Below are 25,072 nucleotides of genomic sequence, written 5' to 3'. Positions count from 1 at the left end.
ATGGTTATTTCTTTTGATTCAAAGATGCTAAATTCTGCTGCATTCAGAGGGAGCACACCAACTAGGATTCACTCCCCAATGAAGTTAAAACAATTTGAAATTGGCTGTCGTTGGCACATTTTGCCTTTTACAACACCTAAATTAATTGCCAGGTTGGCAAGGTTCCCCAAGACATTCTTGCAAAGAAGCTTATAAAATGTGGGCTAGACAAGGTAACTGTTACATAGATTTGTAATGGGTTGACTGGCTGAACCCAATGCAATTTTAGGCTGCATCAAAAGAAGTATAGTGTCTAGATCTAGGGAAATAATAATGTCACTCTATTCTGCTTTGGTCAGGCCTTACCTGGAATACTGTGGTCAGTTCTGGGCACCATGATTCAAAAAGGATGTTGAAAAGCTGGAGCATGTCCAGAAGAGGAAAACCAAAATAGTGAAGGGTCTGGAAACTATGCCCTGGAATCCTCATCCAACATTTAAACCACTGCACCATGCTTGGTCTCATAGAAAGCCCTTGCAAAGTCCAAAAGGATAATTTGGCACCTAAGAACTAGTGGGTATTGTTCTGGGCTTCTCCCCTCCATCACATATGAAACTAGAATTATGTGTTTTCAAGGGGGAGTGAGTTAATTATCTCATATATTCTTACAAGCAAGTTCTTCAACCCATGTACCTTGCCACTTTCTCAACACCCCCCCCCCCCCCTGATTAAACTTAACTCCGTGGTAGAAAAAATAGTCGGGCAACTTTAAAAAAAAAGAAAAGCATTTACTTGGTCAACAAAAAATAAATACATGATATTAAGACATTCAGAATGAGGCAGAATGGAGTTACAGCTACTGAAACAAACAGAAGGGAGAAGCAGCTTTGTCTGGGACTGCGCTGGCAGCCCTGTTATATTCAAGTGGCAGATCCGCAGGGAAGTGCAGGCGGGGGTGAGCGAGTCGTTTTTTGGCACGTGAGGCTTTGCCTCTCAAGCGAAAACACCAACTGTGCTCACTTGTAACTGCAACACCATTGCTCAAACAAAAGAACAGAAGGTTCAGTTTAGGTAGCGTACAATACACAAAACACACTTTTGCTTAACTGCGTAGCTTCATTATGGGCAGACGTTTATACTGGGCAGAAGGATAACCTGGCAAGGATTTGTCCCAGGTTATAGAATGAAGGTGAGGATAGTGCTAGCTGATAAGAGTTGCACCACTGGGCCTGGTGTAAGAAGACATCTCTGTCACAAAACCTCTTTTATATATATCCCACCCCCCACCCTCCACCTCGCTTACAGCTTGTGGATTTTATTGTTGAATATGTCAACTTGACTTACACTGTGCAAGTCTTATCAGTGACACATCCAGCCTGGTAGTTTTTGAAGTAGCAGCCTTGGTTAGTATCTTGCAGCATAAAGAGGAAGAAGGGGAAAGGAGGATGGGGGGAAGGAATGTAGCAGCACCTTTAAGACTGACTGGTTTTTACTTTTGCATGAGCTGCAGTGGATATAATCCCACTTCTTAAAATGCTTACAGAGTAAGCATTCAGCATAACTACTCTGATTGGCAGTAATTCCTGGAGCCCAGGCCTGGTGCCCAAGATGACAGTGTGCCAAAGAATGGACCTGTGACCTCATGAACACTAAACTTATCTTTTTCCTTTTGCTAATGTATGAAACAATTCCTCTTATTGATTACTTAACAGAGCATACAACTGATGTTTGCCTTCTTGGAAGAACCACATGGGAGGCTTCCTTTACACGGACACTAACCAAAGGAAAAGCAACTACACTGACTGGCAATATGAACTGGGATCTAAGAAGGCAATCACTCTGGTTCTGTTTATGTGTAATAAGGCTGCACATGTTCAATTCAATCTGATACTATAGTAAGAAATCAAGGGGAATCAGACTGGTTGTGGATGTGGCCACTTCTCTCCCTACTTGCACAATTCAGCTTGCTCCCTCAAAATGGCTCTTAGGCAACTAATCATAGGAGCTGCTGAGTGCTGGGCACAAGAGAATTTACAGAGTACATGGAACCACACACCCACCTACACATACAAAGGCACTTGACACTGCTTGGGGTCACAGCCAGTCTTGGGTAAGTCCGGCCTGCTTAAGAAAATTACATGGGCCCTATCCTTGGCAACAGGACTCTGTTGCAGACTCAGCATTCTTTGGCAAGGGTGGATACAGCTAAAATTTGGCTCTCATGGTGTCTTTCGTGAGGACGATTGAATCGATGGGCAAGATTTATTCGCTTGCAGGCAAACTCTTGTTTGATCTGACAGCTAAGCACATTTCAAAACAGGCACAGACCAGAGTTTTGAGAGGAGTAGCGAAGTCCTATCATCAGAAGACACCAGCAGGTTTAACAGATAGTCAATATTTATCATACACCTGGGGAGGGTACAGAGTTGATCATGCAACTTTAGAAGAAGGGTGGCCCTGGTAAACACCAACAGCCTGTGTGACATACAGGTTTCCTGGCATTGTTCAGGCTAAAAACAAAAGAATCCTGCTATAGGGTAACCTAGACCAACATTTTGTTCCTATGAAAAGCTCACCAGGAGAACGTGGATGCAACGGCACCTTTGGTCTGATGTATCCCAGAAACTGTTTTTACAAAGGCACACTCCCTCCAACACTGAACGTGATATTTAGTCAATCTGATTCATAGCCACTGCTAACTTCCCTAACTTCCACAATGGTTCAAACTGCATAGATTTCCCCTTATTCCTTCACTCTCAGGTGCACTGGCATTGCTAAAAACAGGAATAACCCACCTGCTCTCTGTTAAATTTGTCCATCAGATATTTTTCATGGCATGAATGGGCTAATGGCTATAAATAACCTTTAGTATTAGAGGCTGTGAAGTAGACCTTTTGTCTGATTCAGTACGACTCCTCTTAGGTGTTCAAATGTATCTGGCATATTTTGTCTAGGTTCAAAACAATTAGACACATCTAGTTTCAGCAACATATTGATAAATTTGTGAGTTGTTAAGAGCTGAGTATGCTAATGTATTTATTTTTAAAATAATATCCTGCATGGTTTGCAGATGGAAGAGTGTTAGTTGTGGACAAACATATCTCCCAAGTTCACCTGGGATTGCCTGCATTTTCTTTTTAGGTCTATGGCACATGCAACTCTCTGTCAGAGACAAGCTATTAACATTGGTAGACTATGTATGTTAAACTGTCATTCCAACCTGCATCTGTGTATAGTCATTCATGTTGACTCAAGCTGACAAGAAAAATGTGAGATACTCAGGATAATCCTGGAGCTAAATTCCTACAACCAGACTCCTCACATGCCAGGAAGGTAATGGCTACTCATATATTATCAAGATCTGTACCATGTCAATCTGTCTCATATATGCCCATATCCCTAGGTGATATATTAACATACAGGTTCAGGAGGATGGCAAGTGATCTCTCTACTAGTCCATCACTGCCACCGAGGCACCTGCCTCCAAATCATGGGTGTTCTTTATCCCTTCTTCCATCTTTCTGATCTGAAATTCATGTCCTTTCTACAGTGAGCTTCTGGCCAAGCAGTTCAAAAAGGAGATGGAAGTAAAGTGAATTAAACACACACATATAAAGTTGTTCTTACAAAAGGGGTGTGTGGAGAGAAGAGGACCAAGCAAGAATGCAGAAAGGGGCACAGAAACTATCATGTGTTGGAAATAAAGCAGATTTGTTTTGCAAAGATTTTTAAATCTCCCTCCTACCCAACCCATTCCTCCAAAGATGAAGAAACCAGGGCCCTATCCAACAACATGAATAGCAGGATTGTGCCCTATTTCCATTTAATATTAAAGGACTTTGCACGGAAGGTTCCAGCAGACTGTGCCTCTCCCAAACACCTACAGCAAAGATAAGAACCACGTGGTACTCCAGATGACATCATACTGCAACTCCCACAATTCTTCACTATCAGTTATGTTGGCTAAGGCTACAGGGACTTTAGTTCAGCATCATCTGGAGGACTGCCTCTAACCTCTGATCTGGAGGGGAAAGGAGGGCTTCAAGGTGTGGTTTATACTGTATTAGTATAAGTGAGAGGAGTGGTATAGCTGTGAATCAGAGCTGTCAAATAGGAGGCAAGGGAAAGAGAAAAAGAAATGAAGATGATGAAGGGGACATCAGGGACCATTATACTTCCTCTCCCTTCTTCTGACAAGCTGGGGAGGCTGTCAGCTGCTGTTCTGACCAGGAATGAGAAGAATACTGGTGGCTGTACAGTCTGCCAGTCATAGGGAGAGTCATGAAAGGAGGAGACAGTGTGTGGACAGGATATTGTATTTACCCCATCCTTGGAAAGCTGCTATAGAAGGACACAAGGACGGAGAAGTAAGAGGCAGCCAAAAACCTTCCCAGGAAGTAAAGTCTTTCTCAGGGAGAGGAGGTCAAGGATGAGCTCTTTAGCAGGCTTTCTCAGTGGCCTTTCCCCAGCTTGCCTGGATCTTTCCTTCTATAGAGCAATTCTGAAGAGCTTGGTGAGGTTGTTCTCCATCTCAGAAATGTCCTGCTTGCCACACCTGTAAAGACTCTGTAAACCAGTCAGGAAAGAACTTGGTCTCAGTCAGGAAGGAACTGGGACTCAACCCTGAGAGAGTCCTCTGTCTGGCCACTCTAGTTGTCCTGACTGGTTCTCTGTCATTCATTCAGGCAGTCCCCGTCTCCTTCTGTCCATCTGGTTATTCCAGGAAAATATATATATTTTTAAGTTCCCTAGCAAAACAAAAAGAGTTACTCCTCTTGAGATCCAAGTTGCCCCCGATCTTTGTGAGGCTACAAGCTCCTTTGTTAGGCAGAGAGAACTGAATTTCTAAAGATACCCTCCATGTTTTTTGCATTAGGAAACAATTTTTAGATGCTGTTTTGTTAAAACATGCCAAATGTAGTCCATTTTTAAAAAGAAAAATGCTTTACCTTTGTAAAAGGTAAACAAATGTAAAATATTTTTCTAACAAATGGCCAGAAGGAGGAGGGGTCCTGCCTGCATGAATGTCCCTCCAAAATCATCTGAACTGGGAACAGTCACATCTTGACAAAATGCAGACTTGGGACTAACATCAGCTTAATTCCCCCACTCCTGTATGATTTTTAACACATTTGCCTGATGAAGAAGCCAGTGGAGCTTCAAAAGCTTGCAAGTTGTTTTTTGTGCATTTTGGTTGGCCTAATAAAGTACCACTGTTTTGTGAATTTTGAATATGAAAAATGGCAACTCTTGTCAAGTTCCTCTCAGCACATTCAGGTAGCTTTAAGCATTGTATTTCTATGTCTGGCAGCAAACAATTCACATCTGGAAGGAAATGCACTGTGGAATGATATGGGTATAGTTGCTTGAGCATCACAGGAAATATGGAGGAAGATCTGTTGCCCTTCTTGGTAGGAGATGTCTACTGAACATTACATGTGGCCTCAGTGCTAGCTGAGGTCCAAGGGAACAGACAGAGGGACAGCAAAACAACTGAAATAGATACAACTTAGTTATTAAGCAGATGGACAAAGCAGGAAGCAGCTTAGCTGGACTTAGGCACTGGAGAGTGCCATTAGAAAAGCTGCTGGTAAAAACAGAGAGTAAGCGAAGCATCAAAGTGATGCGTGGCTTTGTTATTCATAAAACACTCAAAATAATCTTTGTGGCTGAGCGAAGACTGACCAAGCTCTCCTCCACAATAGGAAATCCTAATACTGTGTCCTCCATCTACAGGAGTTGGTTGTTTGGACACCCGCTTAACACCCAGAACCTCATGGGGCTCTAGTACAGAGTGGGTGCCACATCTTTTGAAATGGGGAGGAACTGTCTGTGTGCAGAGATACTGGAAGAAAGGCAATAGAGACAACTTTCCTCCTCTTATTCAAAACCTCTGATAAATATACTTATAAAGCAAACAAACTGGAAAATATTAAACCACTTTTCCATGGGCTGGGGGTGGTGGTGCTTGTCTTAAAAATAGCATTCATGAGCCATTAAAAAAAAAGAAACAGCTGATATGAACAATCGCATTTGGTTTTTTAAAAAAGGCTTTACTCCCTCAAGGAAAAAAAAAATTAGATTTACAAAACAAAAACAGCTTGCATCAACTCTCCAGGAGAGAGATTTGACAATATTAATCCAAATATCACGCTATTTAATTCCCCAATAAAACATTGGAAAAAAAGTGCCTACAATCTCTTTCTAACACTTTTGCTACATATAAAATCTCCAGCTAATAGGAATCTTATGGTACCAACCCTCTAGAACGGTTAAGATATATACACTTTGGGGGGAGGGGGGCAGGGGATATTAACAAACAGAATATTACAAAGTATTAAAGAAGGCAACTCTTCTGTTGAGTGATGTTCGCATTCACTTGAAGTTGGCGTAATCTGAAAAGGCGTCAATATATTCCTGAACCACCTTGTAACAGAATTCGTACTGTTCCTGGGGATTAGACAGAAGAGAAAGGACCAAATTAGTGAAAGAATTAATTGTCATTTATCAAACACACTGGAATGCAATATACCCATCTGCCTGTTAAACAGAATAACTAAAACTGTATGTATGTATTTAACACTTCCTATTTATTCCATTTGTATCTCGTCTTTCTCCTGAAATGGGACCCAACACTGGGCTCATTCAGAATCTGAAAAGATAAAAAGTCTCTGGAAGTAACAAGAATTTCCAGGGTTTTTTTTCTTTTGAATTTTACCTGTATCCCAGGTTTGCATTCAAACTCTACTGGGAAATATCCTGGGTTTCCCTCCCCCTGACCTGTGTTTTTTCTCCTTCTCTAACTGATGATGTGTCATATTGTTAATTGATTCTAGCCATAAAGATGGATGGGCTTAGGTATCGGACAGTCCCTCTTCAGGTTGTGATATGATGGATGTCAGTCTGCAAGGTCCTAGTATGACAGAAGGTTCTCCATCCCATTTCCTCCCTTTGCTACAGGAAGAATGTATGAAGAAAGAGACACGATACATGTGAAGAAGGCTCACCTAGTGCCTACAGGACAGAATTATACTACAAAGCAAACCCCACTCATACTCTCTTTTTGGGGTTAAAGCCTACCAGTGTTTGGACCATGTGTGGCCTCTGTAACCTCAAGCTCTTCACCGTCTGAAAGACATCCAGAATCCCTTCAGCCTTGACTCTTTCTAAGACAGTGCCCAGAGCACAGAAGGTGCCTGTTCGTCCTGCTCCAGCGCTGGGGGGGAAAGACAAAGAAAGTAAATGAGCAACAAAGTCTTTCTCATCACTCAAGTGATCCCAGCTACAGATGGAAGAATTGTTCAATTCCACATGGGAGCCACAATGGAGTTAAAGCTCTTTCATGTGAGAAAGTCTCTTAAATGAGCCGGTGAAAATGCTGTTCCATTTAAGGATAGAAAGGTTAGGTCAAAACTGATTATTGAACCATAATCTTACATACCCTATCAAAAATAAAATAAAATACAATATGGACAGATAAGCATTGATAACTGCCTACTGGGAGTCATAGTAAACTATTTATTTATGCTTCTATGTCTGTTACATTGCCTTTCTCTCAGTCTGCCTGGGCAAGAAGGTCTTTGTTGACCGGCAAAAGGGAATGCAGGGAGGGGATCAGCCTAGGCCCCCCATGGAAGGGAATTCCCACAGTGTGGAAGCAACCAGTGAGAAGGCTCTCTCCCATCTCCTCATCAAATGGGCCTGTGATGGTGGAGCAAATGCAGTCTTGCCTTCTTTAGTCAACTGCAAGCCTTTCCTGTCCTCTGTTTTGTAGACTCTTGGTGCCCAAATGAGGACTTTAAAAAAATTCCCCACATGTTTTACTTTGCAATCCTACAATGTTTCCAACACATTTGCCTCTTCTACTTTTATTTATTTTGAGTTTTATTTTATATTTTTATCGAGTCCTAGTGGCAAAATGGTTAAATGCCTATACTGCAGCCACTCACTCACTAACCACAAGGTTGCAAGTACAATACCAGCCAAGGGTTCAAGCTTGACTCAGACTTATATCCTTCCAAGGTTGCTAAAATGAGTACCCAGCTTGTTGGGGATAATTAGCTTACACATTATAAACCGCTTCGGGAATGCTTAAGTGCACGGATAAGAGGTATAGAAAGGTACTTGCTATTGCTTGCTATTGCTATATTTAATTTTTAGATGTACTGAAATTTTTAGTTATTGAGCAGTATTCTGATGCTGAAAAATAGCTAAAGTAAATAAACCAATAATGCTATTCAGGGTTTCTTTACAAACCTTGAGAGAAAATGCAAAATGACCTCACGAAGCTGGTGGCATCTTCACATAATATACTCCTTGCCACTCCAAATACTTCTAGTAGAGTGAGTCTTGCCACTTCCCACTTCGTGGAAATGTGGATGATAATGGGCCAGTAACTCAGGTGGGGTTGTGCATAGTCTGTTTAGTTACCTGCAGTGCACAGTGATTGGATGGTTTCCAGACTGTTGCTGTTGCTTCTGCACAGCTGCAATAATGTTGATCATTCCTTTCCCGTCGGTGGGGATGCCAACCTCTGGCCACCCATGGAAGTGGAACTGCCGGATCTGTCGGCTTTTGTTTTCCTAGTCAGACAATATTTAAAAACATTCAGAAAAGACTACATATGAAATTGAGACATATACTCATCCCCTAAACCCCATTACTCTAGACCCAAAGGAAACAGATCAGTAGGCTCATGGTCTACTAGTAGCAGCTATATCTCATTTCCCCCCCTCAACTACATTCTGTACAATGTTCTTTCCTTGTAAGAAAGGCAGTTGTAAAGCTGCTATCATACTGAGATGCATTATCAATACAAACAGGGGCAAGAAACCATGGAATGTTGTCCAAGTATAAGAACTGGAATATATAGTAAGGGAAGTGCTTGCCTATGGGGTACAGATACTCCTTGAATAGATGGACCTAAAGGGAATGGTGACTGGAAGAGACTGGGAGACAAGCCCTATGAGCTATAGTCATATGAACTACTCAATTTCTCCTGAATAGTGGGAAACAAAATGATTGCATCAATGGCAATTATCCCATAATTTTACAAGTGTGGGGTTTTTAAAGCGCAGAACACACATAAGGGAACTGCCTTGTACATGGTAAATAGCCAAGAAAAGGATACTACAAATGCTGTACGGCGGATGAGTACCAAAATGGAAGAAGCAGTATTAGGGGAGCATGACAGTGAAGAGCAGAATCACACATCCTGGAGTATCAAGAACCATCATCATTTTTACTTAACCCCAGCACACCTCAATGTGGTCTCCCAACACTTACCCTCGTATTCGTCACTAGAAGGTCCCGCACTGTGTAGCTTTCACACTCCTCCTCTTTCTTCAGCTCCACAGTAATATCAACATAGGACACAGACCCATCAGAAGGCCAATACTGGGCACACTTTTCCTAATCAGGCAGAAAATTGATAGGTTAAGAAGGGTAACAAAGATCCATTAACTGCTAGAAGACAAAGCACAAGATCTTCCTGACTTCCTTTCTTACGAGCCCCACTTCTTTCAGAATGGGAAACTTTACTAGCAAAAACAAACAAAAAACAAAACCTGACTAAAAATGTGGACCAAATTTGAACTGGTTTAAATCCCACACCAACTGCTTGCCAAATATATACAAGGCCAGACACTTTGAGTGGATTAACAAGACAGAAAAATTCCCATCTCTTATTCTAAAGTCACAATTTAGGTTTCCCTGACTATTATGTTAATGCTTGGGGATCAAAAAATTACTCAGGTGTGCCCTTGACTTCTTTTCTTTCTTGGATCCTCCCCTTAACATTTGCCTCCACATATATGGACAATTTTGCGGGTGGGGGGAAAGTCTCACACTAATTATTTTCCTGGCCAACAATATTTGTTGATGAGATTTTTGGCTAGTAAGATTATCCAGATGATGGCATTTCGAAACTGTACTGATGCCATCTTCTAGTACAGGAATGGGAGGAGAACCTCTCTCTTCTAGAGTTCCATCAAGAAAACTTCCAGAGACGCAAGACAGTAGTGCCATGGCCACTCTGTTCTCTAACATATTCACAGAGCCCCTTTCTATATATAACAGTTAAGGATTGGGGAGGCCAGGAGGAAGAACTATTACCCCTACTCAGAGTTGGGAAAAGAAGCCATTGTTGGTACTGAGGAGGGAACAGCTCAGCTGCTGCTGATCTGAGGCCAAGAGATTTCCCCACCCTGGGGACAGAAGGTAGAGTCTGAGAAAGAAATTGGCAGGCTGAGTGGGAAAGCCCCACAGGTCATATGTGGCCCACAGACCAGAGGTTTCCCATATCTGCTTTAGTGTTAGGCTCTAGCAAGTAGATGGAGTTTCCTAAGTGTATATACAACCCAGTTCTTTGGCCTAACTAACAAAACCTGTCCTTTCACAGCAAACTCTTCCCTATTACTGCATGTAACAATTCTGAGAAGGTTACTGACTCATTTTAAAAAGTCTTGGCCATATAGTGAAGTTGAAAACAAAGATCTGGAGGGTGGACCTAAGCCCTCAGAGGTCTATTAACTGTATGCAGTACTTACCCCCATTTAAGCTCCCGCTGGCTGAAAAGATATTATGAACTTATCAAGCTGCCTTGTTTACTTGTTGGACCCCTGGTCCATTCATCCTTACAGTATCTACATACACTTCAACATCTCAGATCTTTCTCACGCCTGCTACCTGGAATTATTTTTAGTAAGGATTCTAGGAACCGAAGTCAAGACCTTATGTAGACAAAGTATGTGCCAGCTGTGCCCTCCAAGGGCAGTACAGGGCTATATTTTTTGTTACCAGGTGCCTCCTATCCATTAAGCAGTGGAAAGAAACCTTTGCCTCTCTAGATGTTGTTGGACTACAATCCCATCATCCTTGATCACGGATTACACAGGATAGGTCAAAATGAAGGTGGTGTGCAACAACGTTTGGAGGGCTGTAAGCTCTCTACCCTTCATTCAACAAATATAGCAACTCCAGTGCTGAGCAAGAATGAAACTTTGGGAATTCAGAAATCCCATGGGATTGACATTCAGGCCTGGGTATATAATGAATTGCTTAGCACTTTGGAATGTAATTTATCAAGTTATTAAATGTAAGCTTTTATATGGTTTCCTTCAAGACACCTTAAGGGGCTAAATCATCAGAACTGCACCCTGAAAGCCAGTTGCTTCCCCAATTTTCTAGATTGCTCACCTGACCCCTTTCTTCCAGTTCAGTCAACATAACAATGGAACAGGATTTCCATTCCCAGATCATCCGCCAGAAGTCCTCTATTGTGTGCTGGAGTGGACCTTGACTGGCTATGTAGGAGTCCTTCTGACGATAGCCCTGGAATTTCAAGACTTGGTTACTGGGATACAGGATGCAACAACAATGAAAACACCAAAAAACCAGAACAGCTATTGCTTAGCTTAACAGAGATCACTGTTAGAATGGTCCGTCCTCGAAGGCTGATGGAACCCACTAGGTTCCAAGAAGCCCTAGGGGGTCTTATGGTTGGCAATGCCAGTGATTCTGTCGAAGCTCAGGTTAAGATGTGGAATAACAATCTTACCAGAGCCACAGACACGATCGCTCCCAAGTGTCCTTTCCAACCTGCTCAAAGCCGCAATCCTTGGCTAACCGAAGATCTTAAACAAATGAAGGGGGACAACAACTAGAGCGCGATTGGCAGAAATCTCAACTCATATCTTCCTTAGGTCCTATCAAGTGGCGATAGATGCCAGCTAAGAAATCTTTCTATTCTGCATCTATCGCATTTGTGAGCTGTTCAGGGTGGTGAGGCAATTAACTCAACCATCCCCCACCCAGAAACCTCTATTAGATCCAACTAAAGCCAGCTGTGATGCCTTCAATGAGTATTTCACAGATAAAATCATTTGGATAAGAGCTGACTTGGATGCCAACCTTGAGACTGAAGCAATTAGAGAGGCATCCAGTGCCTCCGCCATTACCGTCAGACTGGATCAATTTGAGTCAGTAAGTACTGATGATGTGGACAAGCTCCTTAGTAGTATGAAAAAGACGACTTGCCCTCTCAACTCTTGCCCAACTTGGCTGGCCATTCAAGGGGGGACACAGTCAGGCCGATCTTGGCAAATATAATCAATACATCTTTCAGGGAGGGCACCCTGCCTTCTTGCCTTAAAGAGGCAGTGGTTAGATCATTGTTAAAGAAACCATCCCTGGACCCCCTCAATAGATACAACTATAGGCCAGTCTCTTTGTTACCATTCTTGAGCAAGGTGATTGAGAGGGCAGCTGCCAATCAACTACAAGCTGTCTTGGAGGAAATTGATTTTCTGGATCTATTTCAAACCGGGTTCAGGATGGGATATGGAGTTGAGATTGCCATGGTCGCTTTAGTCGATGATCTCCATCTGGGCATCGACTGGGGAAGTGTGACCCTGTTGGTGCTCTTGGACCTCTCAGTGGCCTTCGATATCATCGACCATAGTATCCTTTTGGAACGCCTGGAGGAGTTGGGTATCGGAGGCACTGCTTTATAGTGGTTCCGTTCCTACCTCTCAGGAAGATTCCAGATGCTGGCGCTGGGAGACAGTTCCTCCTCTAAAAGAGAGCTAAAATTTGGCATCCTCCAGGGCGCCATCCTATCTCCCATGCTGTTTAACATTTACATGAAGCCGCTGTGTGAGATCATCCAGAGTCATGGGGTGGGGTGTTATCAGTACGCTGATGACACCCAAATATATTTTTCTATGTCTCTGACTGATGCAGTGACTAAGGATGGCATCTCTCCTCTGAATGCCTGTCTTGGGGCAGTAATGGATTGGATAGGGGAAAACTGACTCAAGGTAAGACGGAGATACTTGCTACTGGAAACCCAAACCCAGGTATGGAGTTATGTCAGCCAGTTCTAGACAGGGTCACACTTCCCCTGAAGGACTCTGTCCGCAGCTTGGGGGTGATCCTTGACTCTTTGCTCCAGCTGTCAGTGCAGGTGGATGCGACAGTCAGGAGCACTTGCTACCAGCTTCGGCTGATACGCCAGCTGTGCCCCTTCCCGGAGCCAGAGGACCTTGAAACAGTAGTACATGCACTGGTAACCTCTCCATTGGACTTCTGTAATGTGCTTTACTTGGGGCTACCTCTTTGCCAAGTTCGGAAACTCAAGATGGTACAAAACATGGCAGCAAGACTAATCACAGGTACTTCTTGGAACGATCATACAACACATGTTCTGAAGTCCCTTCATTGGCTGCCAATCAGTTTCCAGGCAAGGTACAAAGTGTTGGTGATTACCTTTAAAGTACTACATGGCTTGGGTCTAGAATACTTAAGGGAACACCTTCTTCCATACTCTCTGTCCTGCACATTGAGGTCCTCAAGTAAGAACTTACTTCAGCCAAAAAAAGCTAGGCTAACGTCTGTCACCCAAAGGGTCTTCTCTGCTGCTGCACCGAAGTTGTGGAACGACCTGCCAGAAGAAATCTGCCATATCTCCACTCTTACAGACTTCAAAAAGGCTCTTAAAATGGATCTCTTTTGGCAGGCCTTCCCAACCTAGTTAACTCTAGCTTCCTCCCTTGTGTAGGTTTATGAATATGATCTCAATTTTCTGATGTATGTCTTTCCACCCACCAAATTGCTTTTAATTTTAACCTAATGCTGTATTGCATTTTATTGTTTTTAAACTCTGATTGTTTAATTCTAGTTTTAATATTGGGGAGGGGGTTGGGAAGGGACCATTTAATATTTTATTGTAATGTATTTTTACTGTTGTAACCCGTCCGGATTCCTAGTGATTGGGCAGGCTATAAATAAATAGTTTCATTTTTGAGGATACAGCTTTCTTTTTTTTTTCTCTCCATCTACTTCAGAAATTGATACAAAGGAAAAGCAGTGATACCATTTGGAATGTGGTCAGCTGATGGGATATTGAATACTCAGATAAATTGATTTAGATTCTTGGAAAGCAAATCAGGAAGTAAGGATTCCAACACATATTGTGTGTTGATGCTGTATTCAACAGCTGTGCAGATTGGCACAACACAGGGATGATTACACACTTACTCCAATCCAAATCACTCTAGAATAAGCAGCCCTATTATTTACACATTACCACAAATATGGATTAAAATTTCCACCCTACCTATCTGCTCACCTCTTTTATAAAGGCACTCAGATTGCAGGGAAATAATGTATGTGAAGGGGGTAGATAACTCTTCTGTCTTTTTCAAACAAATTGGGCTAATAAGACAGACTGTATTTTCAAAACCACGAGCAGAGCTAAGAAACCTCATTTCCATACACTTCTAATAAAAATCAGGTATCCACAGCAACAACGCCTTCCTTATCATTGAAATGTCTTCTGCATAAAGTCCACTGAAGTGAAAGGGAATGGGCAAAAACACAGATGGACTGTATCATTAAGTTAGCTATGGAAAAGGTTTTTAGGTTTGAGTTTTTGTTTTTACTAAGGAAAAGCAATTCTCTATATCATCCTGTATAATAGGAAGATAGTACAAAGTAGGCCAAAAGTAAATCTTCCCAACACTGGGAGAACAGATTCAGGTCTGCCAGGTTAGAATGATACTCTAGGGGGGAAAATCCTTCCTGCTTATAGAAAGATGGTATGTCTAAGGAAAACAGTACAGTTGGCCCTTCTTATACACTGATTTTTATACATGGATTCAAGCATCCAGTTTGAAAATGTTCAAAAAAATATAAATTTCAAATATCAAACCTTGATTTTCCATTTTGTATAAGGGACACCATTTTGCTATGTCATTATATTTAATGGGACTTGAGCATACATGGGGGATCTTAAAACCAAACCCCAGTGTATAACAAGGGTCCACTGTACTGTATATAATTTTCTGCATACTGCCTTGAATGGACTGTCAAACTTGTAGCTACACCTGCAATTTTTGTGACATAGTCCAGGGAAAGCTCTCCTACTTAATTCTACTGAATGCATAAATTAACTCCAACAGAATAGCTAAATCAGGGCAGGGGATTTTAGCTGGTTCCATAGACCTGACCATCATTATACACAGACCTATGTTCTTGCACTGTTCTCCCTCAAATTTCTCTTAAACTCATGAACTGGAGAAATGCAATGAGAAAATTGTTTGGTGACAACAGCTTTAGCAGCAAACAGCTTTTATTCACCACAACAAGACAGAGAGTTGCCAAAAAATCTTGAAAAGGGTTCAACTCCAAATCTTTCACTCTATGACAAAGTTTGAACTGAGTTAGTTATGGCAGACTCTGAGAAGTGGTGAAGGTCACAGAAGGATAAATAGCCACTCACGTCAATAAAGGAAGCGTTCACGTAATCAGTGTTTTCTTCACCCCGCTTTACTGGAATGATCACCCGGTTGAACTCATCTACAGGCAAACAAGGTAGCAATTTTAGAAATATTTGGCAATATGCATTTAGGTCTGACAGCTGGTACTCAGAAGAGATGAGTTTCTACAGCAATATCTAAAGGGGAAATGTACAACTACAAGCATTCAACCAGTCTAGCTTTATATATATGGTCCCCCACATTCCAATGTTGAAATTAATAAATATTTTGTAGGTCAATGTTGAAAGGATGTAACTAACTCATTTATTCTCATATAACTGGAAGTCTTGATTCAGTTAAGTAACATGAACGTCCTTCTTTCCGCTTATTCTACTGAAATCACAAAATTCTTGATTTTTCCCTACCTTACACATTAACACACTCATGTTTTCACTTCCTCCATCCATTCCAGTTACTGACAATACAAAGCTCCTTTGAAGAGTTCTGCCAAATGCTGATATTGCCACCCCAACAAAGATGCCCTTTTTCTGGCTTGGCTTTTCTCAGCCATGCAGAACACTCACATGGAATTATCTGGAGCACCCGGTTCTTCTTCATGTTGGCCGGCAAGTTGCCTGTTCTCATCTTATCATTTTGAATTTTGATTGAGGTTAGTTTCTGCAGAAAGAGGTGGGAAGAATTTAAGCCACAAAAGAAACTTTAAGTGCAGATTCAGATGATAAAAAATGTAGAGATACATATGTGTGGTAAGGCACTGGGCCAGCACATGAATTCGCACATCTAACCACAAACTTGTTTTACCAGCGCCAAGTCTTTCGGGGGGAAAAAAGTTGGAAATGATCATAGCCAACAATTACAGAGATGAAATGCTCCTCCCTCTTTTTCACTCCCCACAACCTCCAATCCTTTCCATGATCACAGAATTGTGAAGACCAACAGAAATCCAGATTGCTCTCTTCCTGAATAAAAGGCTATTTTCACTTCCATTCTTAACAGACTATGCAAAAGTTTGTCACATAGACAAACTGTATGTAGATAAGTGCATACAAAGAAATTAGCTCCAGGTGGCTGATTTAAGTAGTGTGGGGCTAGGAACCACTAAAAGGAGGACGTATGGACTGAAAGGCCCAGACCTTTTCCAAACAGCAATACCAGAACCTAACAGGCATCATACACTTCCAAGTACTGTATGTAAAATTCCAGCTATGTAGTCTCCGAATCACCACTGCCATAGTTCTGTCTGCACACATTACTATCCACTGATTTATGCTAGGTGGCATGAATCACACTGGTCACTAGATGTTGCTGGATTGAATGATTCTCTGCTGAATCTATGCCTTCAATTTAATGAGAAGGCAGCTTCAGAACCTTTTCTGTAAATAATGCTATGACCTTATGGCTAAAAGAAAATAAATTCACTTTCTGTGATGGATAAAAGTCAGTATCAGGATTGGTACAGATGCCTCATAGATACAAGCCTTCCTCATGACGTAACACAGGAAATGTACTAATGTACTACAGCTGCCACCTACCTTAAATTCTTCTTCCAATCCATTGCTGCTGGTCCCTGGGATTTTGTTATAAATCTTCTGGAGGTGGATCTCTAGTGATGTCACCTCCAGTTCTGTGTCTCCATACAAATAATGCTCCAAAAGAGCTTGATAGATGAACACATACTGCATCTGAAAGGGCGGAGGCGGGGGGAGAGAGACAGAGACAAATCTATTATTTTCCTCCATATTCAAATAAGACACTATTTAACCTTGTGTACTACAATAAAATCCCTTGAACTGTTAACAACACTGGATTTTTCCTATTGCAATCACAGTTCACTGTGATGTATAAAAATGTCCCTCAACAAAGGGAGTGTTTGTGTTTGCAGAATCAATTGTGTTTCACCCAGACACTGCATACTAGAGAACACAGGATAAACAAAACAGAACAAAACCAACAGTGACTAATGACTTTTTTTATCCTACTGAGTTGCAATTTCTTCCTCAAATGAAAGGATATTGTTGGGTCCTGTAGCTCTTCTGAATGTGGTTTGCCCCTTAAATCCACCAGATATTTTTTTGTCCTATATAACATTTTTGTGTTACATTTATTTTGTCCTGTTACATTGCCTGGAGAAAAAAAACACCCCATATTTCAAGATTTCAATTGGTTTCTGAGTGATAGTTTTGGCCTCAGGTGTTCTTCCAGCCTCTGTTTAAAAAACTCAAAAGAAGGAGACTCCACCACTGTCTGAGGGAGTGTGTTTCACTGTCAAACAGCTCTTACTGCCAGGAGGTTCCTCCTAATGTTGATCTCTTTTTCTGTTGCTTGCATCCATTGGTCTAGGCCCTATTCTCTGGAGCAGCAGAAAGCAAGCTTGCTCCATCCTCAATATGACACCCCTTCAATTACTTAAACAGGGCTATCGTATAGTAATTCCCAGGCACACATCTACTTCATCAACTGAGGTGTATCTGTATATGAACCCAGAAAATCAGGACAAAGTTGGAAAATTTTTCACCTCTGATTTTAAGAGGCATGTTCTACTTGGTACCCAAGGGCAGACACTTTTGGTTTTGGCTTCGATGATCAACAAACAGACATGTGATTAGCAAGAGCCAACATAAAATTTGGGTTTGATAGTTGCTTCTTTGCAAAAGTTAAAGCAGAAGGAGTGGGAGAAGATAGGATAGCAAACCTTGCCTTCTGCTCCAAACTAAATCCCTGCTATATGATCTGACAACTGCCAAAGTGAGAGAGTGGAAGAGGCCAAAGGCCTAGAATAATGCTTTATACCAGTGGTTCTCAACCTTCCTAATGGCGTGACCCTTTATTATAGTTCCTCATGTTGTGGTGACCGGCAGCCATAAAATTATTTTCATTGCTATATGCAAATATGTGTTTTCTGATGGTCTTAGGTGACCCCTATGAAAGGGTCATTCGACCCCCAAAGGGGTCCTGACCCACAGGTTGGGAACCACTGCTTTAAACAAAAGGCTTCTTTATGGGAGGGGGAGGAGAGAACACAGGGGAATCAATCCTCCCCAAATTCCACTGAAATGTCTGAGAAAAACATCAAGACCACATAATTAAAGCTATGTATTTTCATGCACACATATAATCTATTTTAGGTGCTTTTACAAACAATAAACTGGAATGAATAAAAATGCAAGTTTGAGTCCACAAATGGTGCAGTTTATTCTCTAGTACGAGAAACTTACATCAGTCTGTACCATCTGGCAGCGCTGTGCCCGGATGCGGCTTACAAAACCGTAAACATCCACCTTTCTCTCACTGTTCATCATGTCCAGCATGGCGTCAATGACAATAAAAGTGCCTGTTCGGCCCACACCAGCACTGGACGGGGGGAAGAGAGAGATGTAGAGTTAGAGAGAGAGAAGAGGGAGAGAGAATGGGTCTCTAGTCAGTCAGTCCCAGCAGGCAGTTTAAGCAAAGGGAACTCCACCTGCTGTATCACTCTATGCAGGTGGCAGACAAAGTGCATGTTTAATTAAGAAAATCAAAAATCTGGGTTCAAGTATCTGTTTGCTGATTCATCCTTTCCAAGAGGTGGTTCATGGATCAGTGCCAGTCTATGAGATATCAGCTGTCAGTCTATGGCAAATTTCCAGGAAAGAAAGAAATAACCGATAAACACAAATACATTACTGGTCCCTAGCACATTAGAGGAGAAAATAGGCTATCATCCATGTCAGACAGCCAGAGAAGCACTGTTCTAGAGTATATAATAGGAGGAGCTAGGAAAGTGGTAGGAATGCATTCTAGCACTTTGTTTCCCAATCTGGCACCATGGTTTAGACCAGAAAGAAGGATATCCTTCCATAGTGTTGACTATGACCCTCATACTTCAGGGATTTTAGGAGTTCATCCTTCTACAAGGATGTCTGTTGACTCCTGGCTGATATGAGGTCCTGTGGCTCTCTTGCATTTATGCTGAACTAGGTTAAACAATTTATTTAGGGCTTTGTTTTTATGAAGCACTTATATCTTTTCAATAGGCTTCCAGAAAAACTAAATGACTCAGGTCCACAGAATCCAAAAGACCATATCTCCCTATATAAATCTGCCCATGCTTAAGATCTTCAATGGAGGGCTTTCTCTCAGTCCCACAATCCTCATAGGCACATCTTGAGGTTTTTACTTGGGTTTTTTAACAGAATTGTTGTTTAATTGTTGTTGACAGAAAAGGAACGGGGAAGGAGAAGGAGAATTATGTTAAGCTTGTGGGGAAAACCCCTATTGCTTGGACAGCCACAAGGCAGCTTGCTTCCTTAGGATATGGTGAAAGAGACTACAGGGAAGATATCTCTCAGCGGTAGTTCTGCTTACTGAAGAAGCTGGGGAAAAGCACTTATCTCAGCACAGCCTCCCTCGCTGGGCCAGAAATTGTGAGATGGATCCCAGACTGACCTGCAGTGTACAACGATGGGCCCTGCGTACTGGGGGTTACATGCCTTCACTTTCTTCAGGAACTTCAGCATCCCAATGGGAGTGAAAGGGACCCCAAAATCGGGCCAGCTAGTGAAGTGGAATTGTGTCACCAGGCGCTGAGGCTTTTTGTTGGTGACATCGCCTACCTGAGTGAAAGGGCAAGAAGACAGAATGAATGTTAACTGTTAATCATCAGAAATCCAGAACCATATCATCACTATGAATCTCTTCATTCATTACCTCTTGTCATGAAGTGCATTAATGTTGTTGTTATGGTGGTGATGTGCCTTCAAGTTAACTTGGAATTATGGCAAATCTATCCTAGGGTTTTCTTGCCTAGATTTATTCATAGGAGGTTTGCCAATGCCCTTCTCTCAAGCTCAGAGTGTGTATTCAAAGTCACCCAGTAGGTTTCCACAGCTGAATGGGCAACCAAATCCCACTATCCCAGAGTCCTGGTCTAATACTCAAACTGCTACACCATGCTGTCTCAAAACCCACTTTAGTGACAGGCGCGACTGGGGTCAGACAGGAAAGTGGTATCAAAAGCAGAGATCAATCTTTTTCCTAGTGCAATCTATCTTTCTTTTTTTAAAAAAAGTAAAATGTGCCTCCTCTTTGCTGAGCAATGTCATTATCTCAACATGGAATCCAGCTTGTCAAATGCTGACTATGTCTAGATGAGGTGGACCAGCTTGTATGTGGGTTGTACATCTTCAATATTTGGGAGTAGGAGGAGATGAGAAAAGTGCTACATGAACAAATTATCCTTTATTTTAAAAAAGAAATTCCATCCAGAACAACAACAACAACAAAACAACCCTAGATTCTGAATCCCAACATAACCATCCCAACCCTAGTGATCCCAAGTTTCTACATTCTGAAATGAACACATATGTATTTAAAAGTGGGTAAGTCTGACACTAGTCAAGACAGAGGTTTCTGCTGTGGGCCAAGAGAAAGGAATGCAATACCTGCTGAATGCAGAATTTCCGCACTGTGTAGTCAACCAGGACTGTGACATCTTCCACAGATACTCTGATGTTTCCATAGGTCCAGCAGCCCTGATCTGGCCAGTACTGAGCACATTTACACTACAGAGATACCATGTGAGAAAAGAATTTTTAAAAAATTGGACTGATTTTCTTCTCTCTCTCTTTTTTTTACAACAAATTAAATCATTTCTACTTTGTTCAGTCCAATTTAAAATTTAGATTGCACATTTTAAATTCAGCATTACATTTTGAGCTTAACTGACTGTAGTGTTCTATTTGCCAGTTGGACAGTTTTTATCTCCCCCAAACATATACCTATAGCTAGCTGTTCTAATCACATTTATTCTTTATAAATGCTGCACACTCTTTTCTGAGACAGTGGATAAATGGTGGGCATTTAAAAATAAAGAAATAAGTAAGTAAATAGACCATGGGAGAAGGAATTGGGTTTGTTGAAAGACAGATTCTGCAGGGGGTGCCACAATTAGAAGCATCTACATACTTTTCAACCAAATGCATTTGCTGAGTAGTAAATGTAAAGCTGTCATATGTATTTCTTTACAAATATTTATTTCCCCCCTTTCTTCCACCACAAAAAAGTATTTTCCCTCACTTATTGTGCTTAATGAAACAGAAGGGTGCCATTGTCTCTGGCATCTCCTAGATAACAGGTGTGCCAATGCCAATGTGAAGGAGCACAACTTCATCAATAGACACATCATTTTGGCTCCACATACATCTCGCTTTCATGCTGATCTCTATCTGGTTGCTACAGTATTGGGCATTCACTTGCCTCTTTCCTTTCTTTCAAGTTGGTCACCATGACAATTGTTGCTGTATTTTGCTCCCAAATCATTCTCCAGAAGTCATTCACAGTTTCTTCTTTTGGTCCTAAAAGACCCCCCCCCCCCAAAAAAAACCCAGTTAACATTATGGAATTTGAAAGAAATCAGCGAAGATTAGCAATTTCCTCCAGTTTCATGAATATATGAAGCTGCTCATCATTGTCCACTCACACTGGCAACTGCTCTCAAAAGTTCTCAGGCAGCCATGTTTTGCAGCCTTGCCTATTAAAATTCTTTAAGTGTGGATACCTTTATATATGCAAAGTACAAGCTCTCGGATTCAAACCCAAGAAAAACGAAAACAGAAAGAAAGATATTACATTTCTCCCACAAGTCTAAGTGTTACAACCTCTGCTCAACTGATGAAGTTCAGAAGCGTAGCACCTTGTAGCATAGATGGAGTGAAAGCTTTGCAGTGGGTTTCATATAACAGTTCAATTTTCAGTAACAATCTTTGCCTTTTTCTAATATATTTCAGCAATCACTCTCCTTCATATACTCAAACTTTCCTCTTAAAACTTTCTGAGCATCAACCACCTTCCATTTCCCAAGTCCAGAAGATTTTGGAAGACACACTCGTTCTGTTCTAACAGTAGGCTGGCACACAACTTGAAAGGCAATCCCCTATTCACTCAAGTATAAATCGTGGGAAGTTAAACTGCAGTTTTCCTGACCAAAGAAAGAACTTCAATGAACCCCCATGATTCAGTTCTTATAATATTCTACTGCTAATATCAAGGAAACACTTACTTAAACAATTTATTTCTCAAGTTGGCTGCAAACATAGCAAACAACTTGAAAAGAAAGCAACACTTAAAATTTACAGATAACTCTTATTCAGTTTAGTGTCTTCTAGCCTTTTGACACTGCAGTACCAAAATTGAAAATGAAATTAATGCAATTACCTTGGGCTGCAATGAACTTGTTCTTCTCTTGGTACCCCTGTCAAGACAAAAACAAGAAAGGAATGAGGTGCATGGCTTCCAAATTTTCTTATTCTGGATGAGAAGGGGTGTCCCAACACATTATGAGAGGATTTTATTCCTTCTCCCCAACCCCACATTTTGGACTTTTTTTGGGGGGGGAAACCAACCCTTCTTTTCTTTAAAAAACAATGTTTTGCAGAGAAGTATTTCTCACAAACTGAGAAAGTGACACCACTTCCATAATGGGCCATTATGTGAGTGGTATGTTGCAATACAAAGAGCCAGCATGGTAGAAGTGCTTAGCCCACGGATAAGCAGTATAGAAATGTACTTGCTAATGCTGTTGCTGTAAGAAAACCCCATGACAGGCTCACCTTAGTATTGCCATAAATCAGAAATGACTTGAAGGCACAGAACAAGTAAATGTTTCAATATAATCCTGGCCACAGTGAAAGGAGGGGAAACTGTAAAGTAACAATGCCTGGCAAACCAGACCTATTGCCTGAGAATGTTCTACTGTACATAGAACATAATGATTCTTAAGATTTGAAAGAAATGCCAGATTCTGTTAATATGACATTCGCCATGCATACAGAACATCTGAGCCACTGAGCTTAAAGGAAGAGACAAGAACTGGAAGGAAAGAAAATGACATCTCTCCTCCTATTCCCTCAACAGATACTTACATTAATGAATGAGGCATTGATGTAATCAGAGTCTGGAACCCCTTCAAGCGGTGTCAGATGAACCCTGGAATGATCATCTAAGGAAGGAAGGAAAGACTAAGTAACCCATTGAAACAAACACACTAACATACATACATTTCATGGCAACTTTTAAACTGAAGGACTCCATTAAGTTGAAATATCCCAAATGAAATTGAATTTTGGCAGAAAAGTATCCAGACCTGAGTAAACATCACAGGGAAACTAAAGAAATGGGATTCTATTCTGAAGTCTGCCAAATGCTCACTGTAGGAAGGGGAACTTTGGACAAATAGTTTTATGCTCTGGTGTGGGAAAGTTTATTCTTCTTCTCCTTGCAGAAGAAGTAGTATGGTTGTCTCATCCCTAAACTTACCTTCCCCTTTCTCCAGATCACCAACTTTGGATAGGATAGGAATTGATAAAAGATGCCAGGCACAGTACATGTTCATAGTATAATGCCTGGCACCTTTTATCCCTTGCTATCCTTTCCGAAGTTGGTGAAAGGGATTGATCACAGATGAGACAGAGGCCACAGAACTTTAGCAAAGGGTAGAGAATAACTTGTATTGACATCGGAGCTGTCAGCATTATTCTTCATGGTATTGTTTCCATCCTGATGCTGTGGTAGTGATTTGCTTTTTCTACTGCCTTAACTAAATGCTTATACAGATCTTAGGGTGGTTACCATGCACATCATAAAGTGCATCATGCATTCTACTTGTAGGCACAGAGGGGCCAGATATTTTCCCACAGATCTGGCTATCCTGCTCTCTGATGCCAAAATCAGTGCACTGGAAAGCTAGCTTAGTATGCTTTCTTCCAGACCACAATTACATCGGCTTCTGGATATGGAAACATTAGTCACACGAAGGTGTCATCTTTGGGATAGAGTTAGGTGCCAGTGTTTTATTCTGGCCACAGCTGAGTCCTCTTTCTCCCCTGGGACAGACGTAGCTCAGGCATGCATGGGAGGTGGGCATTACTACAGACCTTCTAGCAAGCAGCTTCTATTGTGAACAAGTGTGTCTTTTGTCTATAAACTCTTTCTCCCTACTCAACAATTTGTGATCATAGAATCACAGAGTTGGAAGAGACTGCAAGGGCCATCCGGTCCAAACCCCTGCCATGCAGGAAATCTAATGTTCTTTTCCCTTCAGTTTTTAATATGAAGACATGTTCCCATATATGGGGATTATTGTTTTTATTCTTGCATTTCAGAAACTGTTCCTCCTCTTCAGCACCTCCCTCAGATTGTGCCACCCACTCTCATTATTCCTCTTGCCACCCACAGGCTACATATCTCCTAGGCAACCCCTTCTCCTCTAATCGTCACTGCATCAACTTTTCCTTCTTGGCACAAAGTAGTGAGAACAGTGAAAAGCTGACAGACATTAGGCTAAAGCATCAGTTCAGCACCTTGACAGTCATGGCATGTACTTACTGGAAGGCACAGCCTCCTTTATAAATGAGGTAATACACTGGAGACCTTCATTAGAAAGCCTTGGCTTCTGCCACAGTTAATGCAACTAACGAGAAACCTAGGGTACCTTTAGCTTAAGAGAATGGTCAGACTAATGTATAGGTTGCTGCCACACAAGCAGAATGAAACAAGAGCTATATGCAGCCCTGTTGCTCCTTCAATGGGCAGACTATGAACTGTATCAGTCACCAAAAGCATCTGAGGAAGCAGACTGAAGTCTACGAAAGCTCATGCTACCAACTTCTTTCTTTCAGTTAGTCTCAAAGGTGCTACATGATCTCTCTACATACTGATTCTATAGACTAACAGGGCTGTATCTTTGATTTGTATCAGGCACAATGGGCTTCTCTTAGTCAGGCTCAGCCAGGATCCAAAGGTGAAGCCTTGCAGCCTTTGTCGATGCAATCCACTTGGGT

At 41.6% G+C, this 25,072-nt stretch overlaps 1 protein-coding gene across 5 annotated transcripts in view; it reads right to left on the bottom strand.

The window, feature by feature from the left end:
- Positions 1-750: 750 nt before the first annotated feature.
- Positions 751-25,072, bottom strand: part of PTPRA (protein tyrosine phosphatase receptor type A) — a 604,614-nt gene continuing 580,292 nt past the window's right edge. For all 5 annotated transcript variants that reach the window (XM_042466814.1, XM_042466816.1, XM_042466813.1 and 2 more), the window contains 14 exons: positions 23,156-23,232; positions 22,449-22,485; positions 21,492-21,589; positions 20,678-20,797; positions 19,683-19,849; positions 18,473-18,608; positions 16,790-16,939; positions 15,821-15,914; positions 15,260-15,336; positions 11,176-11,310; positions 9,265-9,390; positions 8,410-8,561; positions 7,060-7,195; positions 751-6,429 (listed from right to left, as the gene is read on the bottom strand). In XM_042466814.1, the coding sequence (XP_042322748.1) occupies positions 6,355-6,429; positions 7,060-7,195; positions 8,410-8,561; positions 9,265-9,390; positions 11,176-11,310; positions 15,260-15,336; positions 15,821-15,914; positions 16,790-16,939; positions 18,473-18,608; positions 19,683-19,849; positions 20,678-20,797; positions 21,492-21,589; positions 22,449-22,485; positions 23,156-23,232 (1,580 nt within the window). In that variant the 3' untranslated portion in view covers positions 751-6,354. The remainder of the gene's footprint in view (positions 6,430-7,059; positions 7,196-8,409; positions 8,562-9,264; positions 9,391-11,175; positions 11,311-15,259; positions 15,337-15,820; positions 15,915-16,789; positions 16,940-18,472; positions 18,609-19,682; positions 19,850-20,677; positions 20,798-21,491; positions 21,590-22,448; positions 22,486-23,155; positions 23,233-25,072) is intronic.

This window comes from Sceloporus undulatus, chromosome 5 (genome assembly GCF_019175285.1).
Source record: "Sceloporus undulatus isolate JIND9_A2432 ecotype Alabama chromosome 5, SceUnd_v1.1, whole genome shotgun sequence".
NCBI lineage: Eukaryota > Metazoa > Chordata > Lepidosauria > Squamata > Phrynosomatidae > Sceloporus > Sceloporus undulatus.
The sequence above is the reverse complement of the archived record's forward strand: the minus strand, read 5'-3'. Positions and strand labels throughout refer to the sequence as shown.